Source organism: Hyalella azteca, unplaced genomic scaffold (assembly GCF_000764305.2).
Source record: "Hyalella azteca isolate HAZT.00-mixed unplaced genomic scaffold, Hazt_2.0.2 contig15880, whole genome shotgun sequence".
Taxonomy (NCBI): Eukaryota; Metazoa; Arthropoda; class Malacostraca; order Amphipoda; family Hyalellidae; genus Hyalella; species Hyalella azteca.
The window spans coordinates 48,259-67,855 of NW_025945714.1; the positions used below are offsets into that span (position 1 = coordinate 48,259).

Below are 19,597 nucleotides of genomic sequence, written 5' to 3' on the forward strand. Positions count from 1 at the left end.
TTATTTGAAATAGGTAACCAATTTCTCAGTAATAAATAATCCCAATAATTATGAATTGCAGAATTTCGTATAAATAATAATCTTCGTTACTACGATTTTGTGATTTCAACATAAAACCATTACAGAGTTGTATTAATTTGTAGCTTTCCCGAAAACTGAAGATTCTTATTGATCAACACGCCAGTGACCTTTTGCAATATTTTCACGGCGTGCCAAGCCTCGAACCCACGACTCCCTTGTCCATTCTTAGTCCTGTTGACCACTACCATGGTAGATTAAGTTTTCTTACTCAATAACCATCATAAAAATAATGTTTTTTACTCAATAACCATCATAAAAATTAGGTATTTTTTACTCGATAATCATCATTAAAATAGGTTTCTTTATTCTATAACATCATAAAAATAAGTTTGTTTTACTCAATAACCATCATAAAAATCAAGTTTTTTACTCAATAAGCATAATAAATAAACATTTTTTACTCAATAAGCAAAATAAAAATAAGACTGCGATATTTTCACTCGCCAAGCCTCCACTAAGTTGTACTTGTGTGTGCAGCGGGTGGGAGGTGTCGGGCGTGTGTGTGGTCGACGCGTCGGCAACATGTTTGTCTGCCGCCCTACCGCGCTGCTCCGATACTCCATGGAGCTCCCACTACCCCGACCCCAAGACTGAGCTCACAATGTTGACAATTTTATTCTGTGCCATAGAAGAAATGTCCGCATTATGTTCCTGCCTATAACAAAACCTCGCATTTTTATGTGTCAATTTTAGACAGAATTACATAATTTAGCTTGTAACTTAACTTAATTATCATAATTTAACTTTATGTTGAATCTCTCGTGCTTGATATATTCTTGAGTGTGCTTTATGGGATCGATTATCCTATTTATGTGTTGATGATTTGATGATATTCTTTAAGTTATAGTTTTAATAGTCAAACCTTGTGGTTGCCTGTCTTACATCTACTTTTTTATGGGCATTTTTTCTTCTCTCCCAACTGTCTGTGTCCATCAGTTGGCCTCTAGACGCTCTCCCAACTGTTGTGTCCATCAGTTGGCCTCAAGACGCTCTCCCAACTGTCGTGTCCATCAGTTGGCCTCTAGACGCTCTCCCAACTGTCGTGTCCATCAGTTGGCCTCTAGACGCTCTCCCAACTGTCGTGTCCATCAGTTGGCCTCTAGACGCTCTCCCAACTGTCGTGTCCATCAGTTGGCCTCTAGACGCTCTCCCAACTGTCGTGTCCATCAGTTGGCCTCTATTAACCGCACATAATACTGATCCTACATTTCTATACAACACTATTCACTGTTTCTATCTCTAGATAAATTATAGTACCAGGCAAATGACGTCAAAAAACGTTTAATTAACGTTATTTCAGCGTTAAATTGACGCTCGTTTGTTGAGTTGCAGGAATTCTATAGCTAGTGAACCATGGCACTGACATGAAAATTAATGGGTCAAATTGTCCATATTGTGACACTCTCGCCCGCAGCACGAGCAGAGAGCGGAAGTAGCACTGATACGCTGCAAGAATAACGTATATGAGTCACGATGACCCACACATGGACGAAAGGTGTATCACTATTTGCACAAAATCTCACTCATTTCTCTGAGTAGGACTTCAAAAATCGCTAATTTTAACTAGTTTTTATGACGTCTAGGAAGTCATATCACTCAGGTGCGTGTGAATAGCTATTGTTTACGTAGGAATTATAATATATAAATACTATATACGTAGTCAATATTATTTATACAATATAGTCGATATTATAAATACCAATTACAATATTGTCGATAGCTTCCTTTGTGATATGGTGAGTCACAAGATTGCTGGTGCCATTCTTAGGTTAACCTAATGATAAGGTTAGTCTATTGATAAGCTTTGATAAACATTCACACATGATTTGATCTGATGATGTATCATAGTGATGTCTTGATCTGATGATGTATCATAGTGATGTCTTGATCTGATGATGTATCATTATGATGTCTTCATCTGATGATGTATCATTATGATGTCTTCATCTGATGATGTATCATTATGATGATGTTTCATTATGATGATGTATCATCATGATGATGATGTATCATTATGATGATGTTTCATTATGATGATGTATCATCATGATGATGTATCATTATGATGTTGATGTATCATTATGATGATGATTTATCATTATGATGATGATGTATCATTATGATGATGATGTATCATTATGATGATGATGTATCATTATGATGATGATGTATCATTATGATGTTGATGTATCATTATGATGATGATAGCTCTCCCAACTGTCGTGTCCATCAGTTGGCCTCTAGACGCTCTCCCAACTGTCGTGTCCATCAGTTGCCTCTTGACGCTCTCCCAACTGTTGTGTCCATCAGTTGGCCTCTAGACGTTCTCTCAACTGTCGTGTCCATCAGTTGGCCTCTAGACGCTCTGCCAACTGTCGTGTCCATCAGTTGGCCACTATTAACGTACATAATACAGATCCTACATTTTTAAACAACACTATTCACTGTTTCTATCTCTAGATAAATTATAGTACCAGGCAAATGACGTCAAAAAACGTCTAATTAACGTTATTTCAACGTTTAATTGACGCTCGTTTGTTGATTTATGTGAATTCTATTGCTAGTGAACCATGGCACTGACATGAAAATTAATGAGTCAAATTGTCCATATAGTGACACTCTCGCCCGCAGCACGAGCAGAGAGCGGACGTAGCACTGATACGCTGCAAGAATAACGTATATGAGTCACGATGACCCACATATGGATGAAAGGTGTAGCACTATTTTCACAAAATCTCACTCATTCCTCTGAGTAGGAACTTAATAATCAGGGGCCATACTTTCAAAACTCGCTAAGTGAACGTAAGTACTTACGCTCTATTTTCTTGTCTATGATTGGTGGATTTTGCTTGAAAGACCGTCAATGATTGGCTGATGAACTTACGAACTCTTAACTTTTTTTGAAAGTATGGGCCCAGTAATTTTCACTAGTTTTTATGAGGTCTAGGAAGTTATATCACTCAGGTGCGTGTGAATAGCTATTGTTTACATAAGAATCATAATATATAAATACTATATACGTAGTCAATATTATATATACAATATAGTCGATAGCTTCCATTGTGATATGGCGAGTCACAAGATTGCTGGTGCCATTCTTAGGTTAACCTAATGATAAGGTTAGTCTATTGATAAGCTTTGATAAACATTCACACATGATTTGATCTACAACCAATACATATCTTCTATTGCCTTTTATTTATTGTAACGCTGCCGTGATAATTTCTCTGGCTGCGTGGTGGATTAATCCAAATTTCTAGTATTAAAATTAGACAAAATAAAACAAATGCCGTTAGTAATAACAAAATTAAATGGTGATTAAAATTATTCTATACACAAAAACAGGTTTTTCAATTGTTAACTAGAGCTAAGTCATTTAAGATTAACGGATTAATAACAGCTATAGATTATTCGAATTTTTCGCCTTTATGCAGAATTTCGTGTTTGTGATCACGTTATCTGACTTTGTCCAAATTAAGATACATTTTTTCCCACCTATGGGTCATCCTGACTCAGTTTTTCCTGGCAAAATATCATACAAGTGCAACACGCAGAGAACGTGTCGCAATTTTGACAACTTGGAACGTTCATTTTTTTGAGTGTTGCCTGAATATATCACCGTGATATGCACTAGTCTGTGAGACTCCATGGATTAGTTAAGTCAATAATATTTAAATAAAATAAATTTAAATTAAATAAGTCAACAATATTTACATCTTGCGTGCTCTAGTCGTCAGTTCCCCCCATTTCTGGTCCCTGTGTTTGAGTTTTTTAAATTTATGGTAAATTTTTCGTTCAGTCGCTGGTTTACGTTAAAAAAAATTGTATATTTTTAAATTCTATCTTATTTCATTTGGCCCTCAACGAGAGTATGCAGTTGTTTCATAAACACTGTTAGTTTTAGAATATTTTGTTAAACTGTCAATGTCGTTGCAAAAAGTTCCATATGAAATTATCGATGTCTCGATAACATTGTATCAATGATAAATTGATATGGCGATAGCAACTATACATGAATATATATAAATATCAACTGAAAAATAAAAATAATGATGAATATCAACTGAACATAAATGTTCAGTTATTAGAGTCTCTATTTTTTTTTTAAAAATCTCTTGGAATCCTCATACAAAAACACGAACCTTTTCCCTGCCAAAGCTGCCACTTAGCAATGCTAGTGCCCATAGGTTGGTGCCATTTAAAATGTATGAATGTGTATAATGCATGACTGGGTAGAATGTATGAATGTGTAGAATGTTTGAATGTATATAATTCATGAATTTGTAGAATGCATGACTGGGTAGAATGTATGAATGTGTAAATTAGAATGTATGAATGTGTAGAATGTATGATTGTATATAATGCATGAATGAGTAGAAGGTATGATTATATTGAATGTGAACAGCTTGTATTGTATTTTATTGTAGTTGCTATTCATTATTGTGTAATAATCTCACATTTTAGAATTTTTCCATAACCTCTCATCAATCGGCAATGTATGTGAATCACCATCATTGTATGGACCACTCAATGATTTTGGGTTTAAGTGTAAAATATACAATGATATTGTTTCGTGCATATTGGCTGCCGTGTTTCAATATACGCCAATATCTTTAGGTTGAGTTCATTTAAATGTCTTAGAATAAATTAGTGTATTTCATTTCATTCTATATTGAAATGAATAAAATTTAATTAAATCGCTCTAAATTGCTAAGTTATAATTTCTTTTTATGTCAATTCCAGGGTATCTGTAAGCATACACTCATACAAATGTGAGACTTTGTCTGAATTTCGATACACTTTTTTATATTTCAATACACTTTTTTTTTGTTTGGGTCTTCCTGACACAGTTTGGCCGGCACAAGGGCGTATCAGTGCTACGTCCCCTCTCTGTTCGTGCTGTATGTAACTAGTGTGTCACTATTAAGATAATATTACCCAATAATTTTTCTGTATGTGTTGCGGGCATATCTCATTAATATTAATTGCGTTCAGCATGTAGCTTCTATATCGATGCCATTTTGTGCCTCCTACAAATACATATTTAAACTAACTCAATTGTATGTATCCTTTCTCTAGTGCGAGCGCGACTAATCTTTTTATATAATTGATATTATTGTAGCTAGCGCGCCTAATCGTTTTATAATACTTATATTATTATTGCTACCGCGCCTAATCGTTTCATATTATTAATATTATTGTAACTAGCGCGCCTAATCGTTTTATAATACTTATATTATTATTGCTACCGCGCCTAATCGTTTTATATTATTTATATCATTATAGCCAGCGCCACTGATTTTTGTAATTTTTTTTTTATTCGAACTTAGATTGAAAATTTCGTTAACTGCTTTCAAATTTTCCCTGAGATTTCGGAACACATTCATCAAATTTTTTAAATAATAATTGCCAACTTAACTAATTGAAGAAAGGCCCGGCCAAACCTTAATTAAACTAAGAACTCACTCTATGCCAAAATATCATGCTATGCAAATATATATAATTGTTTAGTCTGAAGATGTTTTACACAGTGTAGGGAGAAATGTTGTGCGGAGGCCGCAAAATGACAGGATCTTGTCTCGGAATGATGCACTTTTTCGCGGGTCATCCTGACTCAGTTCGGCCATGTCCTATGGTGAATTAGTAAGAAATCAGTATCTTTTTTTTTGCACTTGACACATTAATTTTTCTGAATGTAACATCTCATTATAGCTATAGATTTGAGTGTGCAATTTTGTCTTCCTTAAGCAAACTGGAAGAACTTTCCTTACTTGCGGGGTAAATATTTAACTACTGAGTAGTTATAGTTCTTGTAACAGTAACTTTTGGCGACACTACGACTGCATTTTTTAGCGCATTTTCTCATTTATGGATGGAAAAAAGGCGCTATTGTGCTCGTCATGTCTGTCTGTCTGTCCGTGACTTCACGTTTTCGTCGACGAGAAAATGCGCTCTCTGTCACTCACTGCAATGAATACTGAGTTTTATTTTTTTTGCATATTGGACGTTTGCGTTGATAAGTTTTTTTTCCTGCTTATGCATAGAATTATATTTCAGAATAACAAAAGAGATTTTGTTCTCTTAAAAACACTTGAAAAGTTTTCACAATTTATTTCAAAAATTTACAACAGGGCTGTACATTTTCATGTTTTATTGTTTCATGACAAAGTTGTTAATACGATCTTCAGCGTTGAAATTCGTCATTAGTTAATAAACCTACGTGACTCACTGCAGTTACTATGCCGTCGTATTAAAAATAGTTCGTAACTCCGTCAGCCAATCACTGATGGATTTTTAACCAATCGGTGTTAATCACTGTCGGATTTTCAGCCAATTTTTGACGGATTTTGACGCTAAACCCATCAATCACAGGCGAGAAATCAACCGCTACGTGTACTCAAGCGGGTCCCAAACACGGTAAAAAAAATCTGCAAAACCAAGCCAAAAATTTCCTGAAATTCAGTTTAACGAATTCATCACATTATTATCCTTTAAAGATTTAATTTATGATTCATTTGAAGTCCTCGATGATGACAAATAAATCAAGTGGATAACCACATCTTGAAGCCCTGCTAAATTTTGAAGGCGGCATGCCAAATTTAAATTTTATTCAGAAATTTAATTTATAATTTTTGCCTTAAAAATTTATTATTTCAGGCTCCGTAATTTTTTCGTAAAGTATGAAAATTTACATTTTTCATGAGAGTTCTACCTCCGCTGCTCTAATTTAAATGCTTATTTAATCGCTTCTAGTGCAAGGATTTGAACAGTTTTCGGGTGTTATGGGAGCATTATTACTGGTAAGCTAAATCTAACTGCTGCTGGTGCTGTTGTTGATGTTGCTGCAGTTGTTTCCGCTGGTACTACTGCTGTTCATATTGTACCTAGTGTTGTTGCCTTTGTTGGTGGTTCTTTTGCTGATGGTGCTCGTAGTCTAGTAGTTGTTGCTGGTGCTGTTTCTGTTACTGGTGCTGTTATTGCCGCTCCTATTGCTGCTGGTGGTGTTGTTACTGCTGCTGATGCTCCTACTGCTGTTGCTGTTGTTGCTGATGCTGCTGCGGCTGATGGTGTAGCTGCTGTTGTTGTTCCTGTTGTTGTTGTTGCTGTTGGTGTTGCTGGTGCTCTTGCTGATGTTGTTGCTGGTGTTTTTTCTGTTGTTGCTGTTCCTGTTGTTGTTGTTGTTGCTGTTTGTGTTGCTGGTGCAGTATTATGGAGCGGGCGAGGGCCGTTATGTTGCCCACGCCGAAGCCCTGAGCGCCCATGCGGTGCACCAGCTCCAGGAAGAACGTGTTGCGGCCGAAGATGGGCTCAGAGAAAATCTGGAGAAGATACCTGCTGGATAACGTATAAAGAATTATTAATATTTAATATGATAAATAATAATATTTAATATGATGATTGAATTATTTAAATTAATATTTAATATGTGGAACATATTGATATATAGTTTCAGTTCTCTGCTACCAGTTGGGAGAGGTTTCCCTAACCTAGCAATGGCAGGGAGCCTCAATATATTGATGAGATATTCGGAAACCAAGTTTTCAAAAATCATTCATATTTCAAATTATGTGTTATTTAATATCCTGAATAGCATTTACAGTATTGTGTAAAAGTTTAAATGAATGCAGATTGGCGTGAAAACTAAATACAAGTGTTGGCCTTAATCAGACAGTTACCAAAATCACCCGTTGGCAATGCCACTCGATGGCTAAAGTCACCCGGTGATCAAAATCACCCGTTGACAGTCACTCGATGGCCAAAGTCACCCCATTTGACGGGATCGATTCAAGGCCGTGTAAATCAACAACAGAAGTTGATAATTCCAGTTCAACATATATCAGCTTGAAACTTCAACCAAGACATCAGGTTCACCTATCACGTTGTAGTCCTTCTCCAGGATCTGCAGGATCGGCCTCGGTGTCGAGCAGGACTCCAGCGTCCTGCAGAGCGGCGGCCTCCTCGCCCAGTCCTACCTGCTGCATGTCCGCCATCTTGCCTCCCTGGCAGCACAAACAAAACACTTCGTTCTGAGACTCCATTATGATTACAAGACTCCATTATGATTACAAGACTCCATTATGATTACAAGACTCCATTATGATTACAAGACTCCATTATGATTACAAGACTCNTCGGTGTCGAGCAGGACTCCAGCGTCCTGCAGAGCGGCGGCCTCCTCGCCCAGTCCTACCTGCTGCATGTCCGCCATCTTGCCTCCCTGGCAGCACCAACAAAACACTTCGTTCTGAGACTTCATTATGATTACAAGACTCCATTATGATTATATATCTTAATAATCATTTGCCCTAATTATAATAATAATATACATGATATAGCAGTTTCGGCGATTGTTAGGCCGTAAGCCTGACCCCGATTCTTAACATCGCCGAACATCCACAGCTTGGTGCGGGTTCGAACTTGCAACTCACCGCTACAATTCTGCTTTTGCTTAACCGCCCGGCCTCCTTGCCGATTCTGACCAGAAACTGACGCACAGAGCTGGGATCGAACCCGCACTCCAGTGCTCTAATCCTAGTACTCTGAACTGTAACCACTGGGCCACCCTTATTGATTGACGTTCTCGAATAAATAGTAACTATATTTAATATTCAGAATCCCTTATCCTGAAAGTAATGTACCAGCGCGCTGGAACGTACATGCTTGTAGTACTTAGTACATAAATATTTAACGTACATGTTTGTAGTACTTAATAGATAAATATTTAACGTACATGCTTGTAGTACACAGTATATAAATATTTAACGTACACGCTTGTAGTACTTAATAGATAAATATTTAACGTACATGTTTGTAGTACTCTGGCGGCGGCTTCCTGAAGCGCACGCCGCGCTGCGCCATGTGCGCCACGGCGCGCGCCATACGCGGCGCATGCAGCGCCACGTGCTGCAGGCCAGGGCCGCGGTGGTGGCGGAGGAACGCGCTCACGTGGTTGTCCTCTGATCAAACATGGCACGTGACTTGATACATGTTCCACCTTATATGGGCCTAGTTTCTTGTATATTGTCTTATATATTATTAATAATATATATTTATATATTGTATTACCTTATATGGACCAAGTTTTGCGTATATTACGTTATATGTTAATATTAATATATATTTACATACTATATTACCCTCTATGGACCAAGTTTCTCGTATATTACGTTATATACTATTATTAAAATATATTTATATATTATATTACCCTATATGGGCCAAATTCCTCGTATATTATGTAATTTATTAATATTAATTTATATTTATATATTATATTACCCTATATGGACCAAGTTTATCGTAAATTACGTTTTACTACGTTAGTCGTAATATGTTCCTAGCACCACGTTACTTGTACGTGAGGCTAAAAGCGACAAATAGTAGTAAAAAGTCTATAGCAGCCAGTAGTTGCAGCCACTACCATTAGGCCAGTAGTGGCTGCCAGCTCCCGATGACTCACTTATCGCAGTGAAGGGCTCCCCGATGACTCACTTATCGCGGTGATGGGCTCCCCGATGACTCACTTATCGCAGTGATGGGCTCCCCGATGACTCACTTATTGCAGTGATGGGCTCCCCAATGACTCACTTATCGCAGTGACGGGCTCCCCGATGACTCACTTATCGCAGTGATGGGCTCCCCGATGACTCACTTATCGCAGTGATGGGCTCCCCAATGACCATCTTAAGGGAGGTGTCGCCCCTCCCGCTGGGGCAGGACAGCCCCGTCTCGTGGCACCTCCAATACTCGAGCGCCCGCAGCCGCAGCCCCACGCCCTCCCCGATACGCAGGCCTTCGTCGGGACACTCGTCCCTGTGGGGGAGTGTGCACACAGAGAAATTAGTGGCACTTTTTCCCATTAGTGATGCACGTTTTCTCATGCATGGGTCATCATGACCTAGTTTGGCCGCGCAAAAAGACGCACTCTGATATGATGTGGGGAGGAAAGCGTGTCACTGTTTGGACAATATAATCTATACATTATTCTGAATATGAAGAATAAATTCCAACTGATGTTAATTTAAATAAAAATAATTATCAGCATTAATGTGGTATTATCAGCAGCATATTATTAGCAGCATTAATGTGGTATTATTAAAATATAATAATCAGCATTAATGTGGTATTATTTCCTAATAACCTGTTGATGATGAAGCGCTTCATGCCGAAGACTTGTTCGTACCAACGCAGCAGCTCGGGACTCTGGCCCTCATCGCAGATGTAGGCCACGTGGTCCACGTGGGTGGTGAGAGGACAACCTGCATCCTGAGGGAGGCCACACCGCAATTAACATTCAGGGTGATGAGGGCACAGCCTACATTATGAGGATGGTCACACCGCAATCAACATTCGTGGTGATGAAAGGACATCCTGCATCCTGAGGATGACCACACCTCAACCAGCATTGATGCAGGGTGGGAGGAATGACATGATGAAGAGAATAACGTTTACGTGGGGAAAGAAGCCCGGAACGGATCTAAACTTAGCACGCATCATCACACATTGTCGCTACGCTGGTCGTGATGAAATTGCGCAATCAAACTTGTGATGAAATCACATTTTTAATATGAAAACCTTTGTTCTAATAAAACTCTAACCCATAAATATTGAAGTCACCTGATTTGGTGAGGCTGACGTCCCGTTGACCTCAGGTTCACACAGTGTGTAGCCGGGAAGGAAGCTGCCGCTGTACCTGGACTTGTCAATGAGAGTGTGAACACAATTTCCGAAACCCGTGGCAATGATAGAGTATTTGAGTTCGCCATGCTGGTCTGATATCACAGTAGGTTGTTTGATCACTTGACTTCCCATTTTCTCGGCTCTTCTTGTGATATCTTCAACTTCCTTTACAACGACCGCCACGTTGAAAACCGAATCGATTGTATGGCATCTTTCTTCTTGACAGCAGAAGACCGTAAAATCTTCTTCGGCTTGATATTCTAAACCAAAGATATTTTCTCGGCTCTTCTTGTGATATCTTCAACTTCCTTTACAACGACCGCCACGTTGAAGACCGAATCGATTGTATGGCATCTTTCTTCTTGACAGCAGAAGACCGTAAAATCTTCTTCGGCTTGATATTCTAAACCAAAGTTATTGCACGAGTCTGAAGATATTTTGTTAGCATTGACGTTATTAATCACAACCTTTACATCGTTCGTATAATTCTGTGATAAATTAATGCTTCTGAGAGGTGGTTTCTCTGTCTTTTCATCGTTGGTAGTCACCAGATCTCGATGGTCAACGCCAAAGCCATCAGAAACCTGAGTTACCTCACCATTACCTCCACATCCATTTGAGATCTTATCAAGGAAACCGTTGCAGTGTCTATCCGAATGATGTAAATTGTGATTAGCGTGCTGGTGATCAGAGATTCGTTGAGTCAGCACCAGCACTGTGTTGTGTTGGACTAAGACAGTTTGATGGCAAGTTGCTGTAGTTCTGGTCGCTAGTTTTCTAAATCCTAAGCCGTCAACGAACAGACGTTGAGCTTGCGACGAATCCGCCAGACACATCTCGATGTGATGGAGGGACGTGCAACTCATCTTGTACTCGCACAGATGGACAAGGTTTTATCGTATGATGGCAGTGATGCAAATAACTATTTACATAAATATGTTCTCCTCCTGAACTCACAAGAATGGACACGGTTTTATCGTATGATACAAATAACTGTGTATATAAATATGTTCTCCTCCTTAACTCACGCAGATGGACAAGGTTCTATCGTATTATAAAAATAATTAAACATGTTTTACCGGCAGCATGACTTGATACTTGAATCAATATTAGACTAAACCTGACTGCGCTGTAGTTGTTCACTGAAATGAAGGATCGGTCTTGCTTTAAATTTCATGTACATCGACAAGAGCCTGATGCTTCACGATTGCACTCACACGTTTTATAAAAAAAAATTACGTTTGTCAGGAGTTCAAAGTTTAAAGGTTAATCAAACATGTCTATGTTGATCAATATCTCTCTAGAAACAAATTTGTCCAATGTTATTCACTGTATGTTAGTATGCATTATATATTATCTCTGAGTATATATTTGAACTAAATTTAACTATGCCAACTTTCAACTGACACACATTTACGTCCTCTTTCCGATTATTAATATTATTATTGATAATAATGAAATAATGATTATTATTAATAATGAAATAGAACTAATTAGCAGATGTTACGCCGTGTATAGAGTAAAATTTATATCGCCTTACATGATGATGATAACGTAGCGTGAACATTTTTAAAATCAAACATTTATTTAGTCAAAAAATTGATTTGGTTCGGATTATATAAGACTTCTACACTCAAATAAATGGATGGGTCACATCCAATTAGTGACACACTTTCTTCACGTAGCACTGATACCTTCTTTTGACCGGGTAAAACTGAGTCAGGATGACCCAGACAAGAGCAAGAAGTGCATCGCTACATGGACAGCGTCTACATTTTATTGAGTGTAGATTTACTCGTCAGCCATTTACAAATCCCGTCGTGCGTCGCGTTAATAGTTGAACTTTGACGAGGGAACGTAATACGTAATTTGCATGATGTATTCGTAATTTGCATGATGTATTCGTAATTTGCATGATGTATTCGTAATTTGCATGATGTATTCGTAATTTGCATGACATATTCGCTATTTGCATGATGTATTCGTAATTTGCATGATGTATTCGTAATTTGCATGATGTATTCGTAATTACGTAATACGTTGCGTTCGTTCGTATTCTCGTCAGGAGCAGTCACCCAATGACTACACATAAAATACATAGTTTATATAGTACACATGTTGATATTAATGTCCTTATGCCGGGCCATACTGGATCATCTTGACCTACACAACGAAACGAAAGAACTGCATCGCCATTTGGACAAATTATCACTCATTGTTCTGCGTGTATGGTATGCCAGGCAATTATAAATTGCATGAGTGTCTTAATTGCTTAACAGCGCCTTTTACTGTTAATAATCAATGTCTTCGTTTCATTTTGTATGTGGCTCGTGATCGTCCAATTACACACATTGAATTAATAATAGCGATGTCAGCGTTGCAAATCTTTAATAAACAGACTTTTATAATGTGCAATAAGATTTAGATAATGTACTTTGCATCAGGCCTGTCGCCGATTCTGAACATCGCTAAATTATCACAGCTTCTTGAAGATCTCGAACACGCAAGTCACTGCTCCAATATCCACTGTGCATAACCGCTCGACAACCTCACCTTTGACCAGAACTGTCACAGGAAGCTGTGATCGAACCCGTACCTCAGATCTCTAATCATGGTGCTCTGAACTGTAAACACTGGGCCAGGCTGCCTATAACTGATGGCATCACAAACTTATTCTAATATATGATAAGTAATTTTTGTTACAAATCGCCTCTATCATTACATAACATCCGATAAAGTACTCCCATTCACCATTAAATAAGTCGCACAAATATTTATTTACATGTTACTTTATTTGTTCGATAGGTTCTTTAATGTATAGTTTTCTTATCGCAATCTGTTATCTCATTGTTCTGGTCACTCATCCTTCTAATTATCTCCGACTGTTTGTTCTATAGTATCTCGGTGATCAATTACGAGAATTATAAGCTTTTGTCAAATTTATCATAATGGATAACAGATATTCAGCATTTCTGTAAATGTATCACGACCATAAACTAATGCACATTTGAACACTAAAAAGGGATTAAAGATAATCCAGCACTCGAATGCAATTTAAATTAGAACGTTAGATCTTACAAAATATGTTTGAAAATTTATTCTAATCACCATTACGAGAAGTAATAAATAAACGATTTGATATTACCTCTGTCTGTGATATTGTAAATTAAAATATATATAAATATAGATAACTAATTTGAACAACAGTATTTCAATATAGTTAAAATAGAATGCTGGCCAAACATGCATCTTCAATGAACACAGAAGCTCAAAGCTGCAAGGCCAAAGTACATTGTCACTTGTCAGTACTATTTAAATTAGCATATTCTTAATGTATTCTACTTCATCTAGTGCCAACTTGCAGGACGTGTGCGGAAATTTTTCAATACCATTTTTCTCTATAATATATATTCTCGACACATTTCAAAAAGTCGGCAAGAAAGAATATCAGCGTCGTTACTCTTTCTTTGTTGATTGTTTTAAAATTATTGCAAATCAAAGGAATACAGGCCAAGGATGTTAAGCCTATTATTATAACATTTTTAACTTTAATCATAATCTAAAACAGTTTCTCAGTAAAATAGTTGATCTAAAAAAAATTCGATTTCATGTTTCCGGGCGTCAACAGAAGCACTAAAATCAATATTTGAGGTGCATACCCATAGGCCACAGCCACTTTATGAAGAGACGATGTGAAATCATATTTTATGCTATTGCTGTGAACGGAAAAACACTTTTTTGACAATCATCGATCAATCTAATTCAATTAAAATGATGCAGTTATATAATGACATTTCATGGGTATGTTATGCGTTATCATTGAAGTTAAGATTATTTTGTTCTGCATTTACTATATCACTCGTAGTCACTTTTGTGGTGAAAACTAACCATTTCGTAGAGAAAAACTTCGCACAGTCTACTCGACCACACACGAAACATCAACTGGCAGTGTTTGCCGGCTACGTAAGGGCGTAATCATAAGGCATGGTGCAGTAGACGCCAGAAGCCGTGGCACTCGCTCATGATTTGATTTCACATATATTATGAAAATGAAAATTACTTCGTATTAAATTGACTGTTGACATTGCTCAAACAACTAAAATTTTAAGTTGTATTAAATATCTTCGTTTTCTTTATGAGAAAGAAAATGATTATAAAGCTAATACTTGGGCAGAATTACAATTTGAATTTTGCTTTCGCAATGGATGAATTCTTCAGGATCAACTTTCGAATTTGATAATTTTTTCTTTCTGTTTTTCTTACTTGTTGAAATAATCTAATTATATGTGAATCTTTCAATTTCATACTTATGAAAATGTTCTTCAAATGATATCTTGTTCTAAACTTGTTTACCCAACTAAGAGGAAATCGACCTTTCCCCGGTCTTCACTCTTCACTGTCTCCAATCTCCATTCGGATTTCGGAAGTCTGGGCACGGACGTGTAACTTGAAGAAGAGAAGGACTGTTCTAAGCCAAGGAAGGCGCCCTCGAAGTGTAATTATAAGTTTTTACGCAAGTTAATTGCTTGCTATTTTCTTGTTATGTACTATATGTAGTAACTTACTAAGTGCCTGTAATATATATGGCCTATAGCTGGCAGAACTTCAGAAGCATTGACAATGAATTTAACTTGGACAGTTCATGTTTACGCACATCACATTAAATACGCGATTTGCTTATGTTACTTCAATGTCGCCTACTCTGCTGCAGTCTCCTCTCCGCAGATCACTAAACTCGCCGCTTTTCAATAGAAACCGTAAGGCGTAAAATGTTTAGGGTTCTACCGTTCGATTAGCCACGTTATTAAATTACGATGCTGTTTCAAATCAATCAAATGCCATTGAAAAGTTATTCACTTACTGACTTATGGTCATGAATTAGATTGTTTATTTTCATGGCCGGTGACATGAGACTGAGTCATTTGAATACTGCTGTGCTGTAGGAGGAGCTGTGCGTGCCTGTGGCGACTTTTGACTGATCTAGCATTGATTGACTCATTTGACTGTGCTCTGCAGTCTGCAGGACTGCAGCTCTGACAGCTCTGTGAGTGAATTGAAAAGTTTGTAAACTTTTGTTCTGCTCTTGAAAGTTGAAAGTCATCATGTTCAATTCTTATTGGTGGTGTAATTTGTTATTAATTCATAAATGTTAATTTGTTGTGTTTGACTTGGAGATAAATTGCTAATGAATTATTATTTAGTCTAATGATTGAAATCTTGAAGTAGTGCAAATTGCAACCTTCATTCTTGATTCTTTCAACTTTCAAGTGTAACTTTAATCCCTCCTATCTTTATCAAGTTTATCCTTTCCATCTTAACTGAAATTTTTGAATAAAAAAAGTGGTGAAGGTGGATTGAAAATAATATATGAACCTCAATTTTTAGAATTCTATCCTGGACTCTACTAACAGACTGGTCTAGCTAGTAGTTCTATTTATATGGCCCATATGAGTTTAATTATAATAGGGATACAACTACTGTCTACTGAACTAGTTACTAGGGTAAACGCGGTATATTCCGACACATCGAGGGACGCATCAAGGACGCATCGAGAAATGAAAAACTATAAAAAAAAACGTATGCGTTACATAAGTTCTGTTGCCTTCACATGACTCTCAAAACACTTCACATTATGTCAATTCCAGGGTATCTGTAAGCATACACTCATACAAATGTGAGACTTTGTCTGAATTTCGATGCTTTTTGTCTTTTAGTGGGTCATCCTGACACAGTTTTGGCCGGCACAAGGGCCTATCAGCGCTACGTCCCCTCTCTGTGCTGTATGTAACTAGTGTGTGTCACTATTAGGACAATAATACCCAATAATTTTTCTGCATGTGTTGCGGGCATATCTCAATAGTATTAATTGCGTTCAACATGTAGCTTTTATCGATGCCATTTTGTGCCTCCTACAAATACATATTTAAACTGTCTCAATTGTATGTATCCTTCCTCTAGTGCTAGCGCGTCTGGTCGTTTTATATTGTTTATATTATTATTGCTACCGCGTCTAATCGTTTTATATTACTTATATCATTATTCATAGCGCGCCCAATCGTTTCATATTGTCTATATTATTTAGCCAGCGCCACTAATTTTTGTAATTTAGTCCTAAGTAGCATTTGTACCCATGCTTGGACATTTTGCCCCTTGCTCGTAAATTTTCCTTGAGATTTTGGAAAACCTTCAAATTTTTTAAAACTAATTGTCAATTTAAGTAAAGTAATTGAAGAAAGGCCTGGCCAAACATAATTAAACTAAGCATTCACTCTATTCTAAAATATAATGCTATGCGAATATATATCATTGTTAAGTCGGAAATTGTTTTACACAGTCTTACGAAATGTTATGCAGGAGCCGTAAAATGACAGGATTTTGTCTCGGAATGACGCACTTTTTCGTGGGTCATCCCGACTCAGTTCTGCTATTTCCTACGATAAATTAATAAGAAATCAGTATCTTTTTTTTTGCACTGGACACAATAATTGATCTGAATGTAATTTATCAATGTAGCTATAGACTTAAGTGCGCAATTTTGACTTCCTTTGGCTAACTCGAAGAACTTGCCTCCCTTGCGGGGTAAATATTTAACTACTGAGTAGTTATAGTTCTTGTAAGAGTAACTTTTGACGACACTACGACTGCATTTCTAGCGCATGTTCTCATTTATGGAAAAAAGGCGCTATTGTGCTCGTCATGTCCGTCTGTCTGTCCGTGACTTCACGTTTTCGTCGACGAGAAAATGCGCTCTCTGTCACTCACTGCAATGAATACTGAGTTTTATTTTTTTGCATATTGGACGTTTGCGTTGATGATGTTTTTTCTTCTAATGCATAAAATTATATATAGGCTTTCAGAATAACAGATAGGTATTGTTCTCTTGAAAACACTCGGAAAGTTTTCAAAATTTATTTCAAAAATTTACAACAAGGCTGTACATTTTCATGTTTGATTGTTTCATGACAAAGTTTTTAGGTTAAACTCCAGCGTTGAAATTCATTATTAATTGATAAACCTAACCTACGTGACTCACTACGGTTGCGATGCCGTGGTATTATTAATAGTTTGTAACTCCGTCAGCCAATCACTGACGTATTTTTAGCCAATCAGTGCCAATCACTGACGCATTTTAGCCAATCACTGACGCATTTTAGCCAATCAGTGCCAATCACTGACGGATTTTCAGCCAATCAGTGCCAATCACTGACGCCAATCAGTGCCAATCACTGACGCATTTTAGCCAATCACTGACGCATTTTAGCCAATCACTGACGCATTTTAGCCAATCAGTGCCAATCACAGACATATTTTTAGCCAGTCAGTGCCAATCACTGACGGATTTTCAGCCAATCACGGATTCTCACGCTAATCCCACCAATCATATTCGAGAAATCAGCTGCTGCGTGTACTCAAGCGAATCCCAAACACGGTAAAAAAAAATCTGAAAAACCAAGCCAAATATTTCCGGAAATTCTATTAAACTAATTCTTCACATTGTTATCCTTTAAAAATTAAATTTATGATTTATTTGAAGTCCTCAATGATGTAAAATGAATCAAGCGGATAACCATATCTTGAAGCCCAACAAAATTTTGAAGGCAACATATCAAATTTTAATTTTGTTCAGAAATTTAATTTCAAATTTTTAATTTATGTATTAGAAATATATTATTTCAGGCTCCGTAATTTTCACGGAAGGGAGTGAAAAACTCACTTGAAAAATTTTTCATGTCAGTTCTACCTTCACTGCTCTAATTTTGATGCTTATTTAGTCACTTCTAGTGCAATGATTCGAACAGTTTTCGGATGTTATGGGGCCACTATTAATGGTAAGCTAAATCTAACTGCTGCTGGTGCTGTTATTGTTTTTGCTGCTGTTGGTGTTGCCGCTCCTATTGATGCTGGTGCTGTTGTTACTGCTCCTGCTGCTGCTTTTGCTGTTGCTGTTGCTCTTGCTGATGTTGTTTCTGGTGCTGCTGCTGTTTCTGTTGTTGGTGTTCCTGGTGTTGTTGTTGTTGTTGTTCTTGGTGTTGCTGCTGCTTGTGCTGATGTTGCTGTTGCTGTTGTTACTGTTGTTGTTGTTGTTGTTGCCGTTGGTGTTGCTGGTGCAGTATAATTGAGCGGGCGAGGGCCGTTATGTTGCCCACGCCGAAGCCCTGAGCGCCCATGCGGTGCACCAGCTCCAGGAAGAACGTGTTGCGGCCGAAGATGGGACATATTCTCCTTTGCGATTGCTATTATTTTGCTAAAGTTAATTATAAAACAGGCGATTGTTTACACAAGTGGCTTTGCGACTGTTATTGTTTTGTCGGGGTTTAAATTCCCTATACAGGTGTTTTTTGAAAGGCGACTTGAAAGTCCGATTTGGCGGTAAAGGGTTAATTATAGAACGAACGATTATTTATAAAACTTTTCTGGTTCCTTGGGAGCAACAGCCGACATACGCTCGTATTATATAGAGGGATCGCTTCACGAGCTGGTATTATATAGAGGGATCGCTTCACGAGCTGGTATTATACAGAGGGATCGCTTCACGAGCTCGTATTATATAGAGGGATCGCTTCACGAGCTCGTATTATATAGAGGGATCACTTCACGAGCTGGTATTATACAGAGATATCGCTTCACGAGCTATTTCAATAGAAACCGTAAGGCGTAAAATGTTTAGGGTTCTACCGTTCGATTAGCCACGTTATTAAATTACGATGCTGTTTCAAATCAATCAAATGTCGTTGAAAAGTTATTCACTTACGGACTTACGGTCATGATTTAGATTGTTTATTTTCATGGCCTGTGACATGAGACTGTCACTGAGTCATTTGAATGCTGCTGTGAG

The 19,597-nt window shown here is 37.5% G+C and overlaps 1 protein-coding gene across 1 annotated transcript; it reads right to left on the reverse strand.

Moving 5' to 3' along the window:
- Positions 1–6,892: 6,892 nt before the first annotated feature.
- Positions 6,893–12,126, reverse strand: LOC108666445 (4-hydroxyphenylpyruvate dioxygenase-like protein). The gene is made up of 9 exons (XM_047884682.1): positions 11,171–12,126; positions 10,699–11,027; positions 10,223–10,347; positions 9,734–9,894; positions 8,887–9,038; positions 8,192–8,299; positions 7,954–8,081; positions 7,249–7,413; positions 6,893–6,998 (listed from the first exon to the last, which is right to left on the reverse strand). The coding sequence occupies exons 1-9, from the start codon at positions 11,625–11,627 to the stop codon at positions 6,893–6,895; spliced, it is 1,731 nt and encodes a 576-aa protein (XP_047740638.1). The 5' UTR covers positions 11,628–12,126.
- Between the last annotated feature and the right edge of the window lie 7,471 nt (positions 12,127–19,597).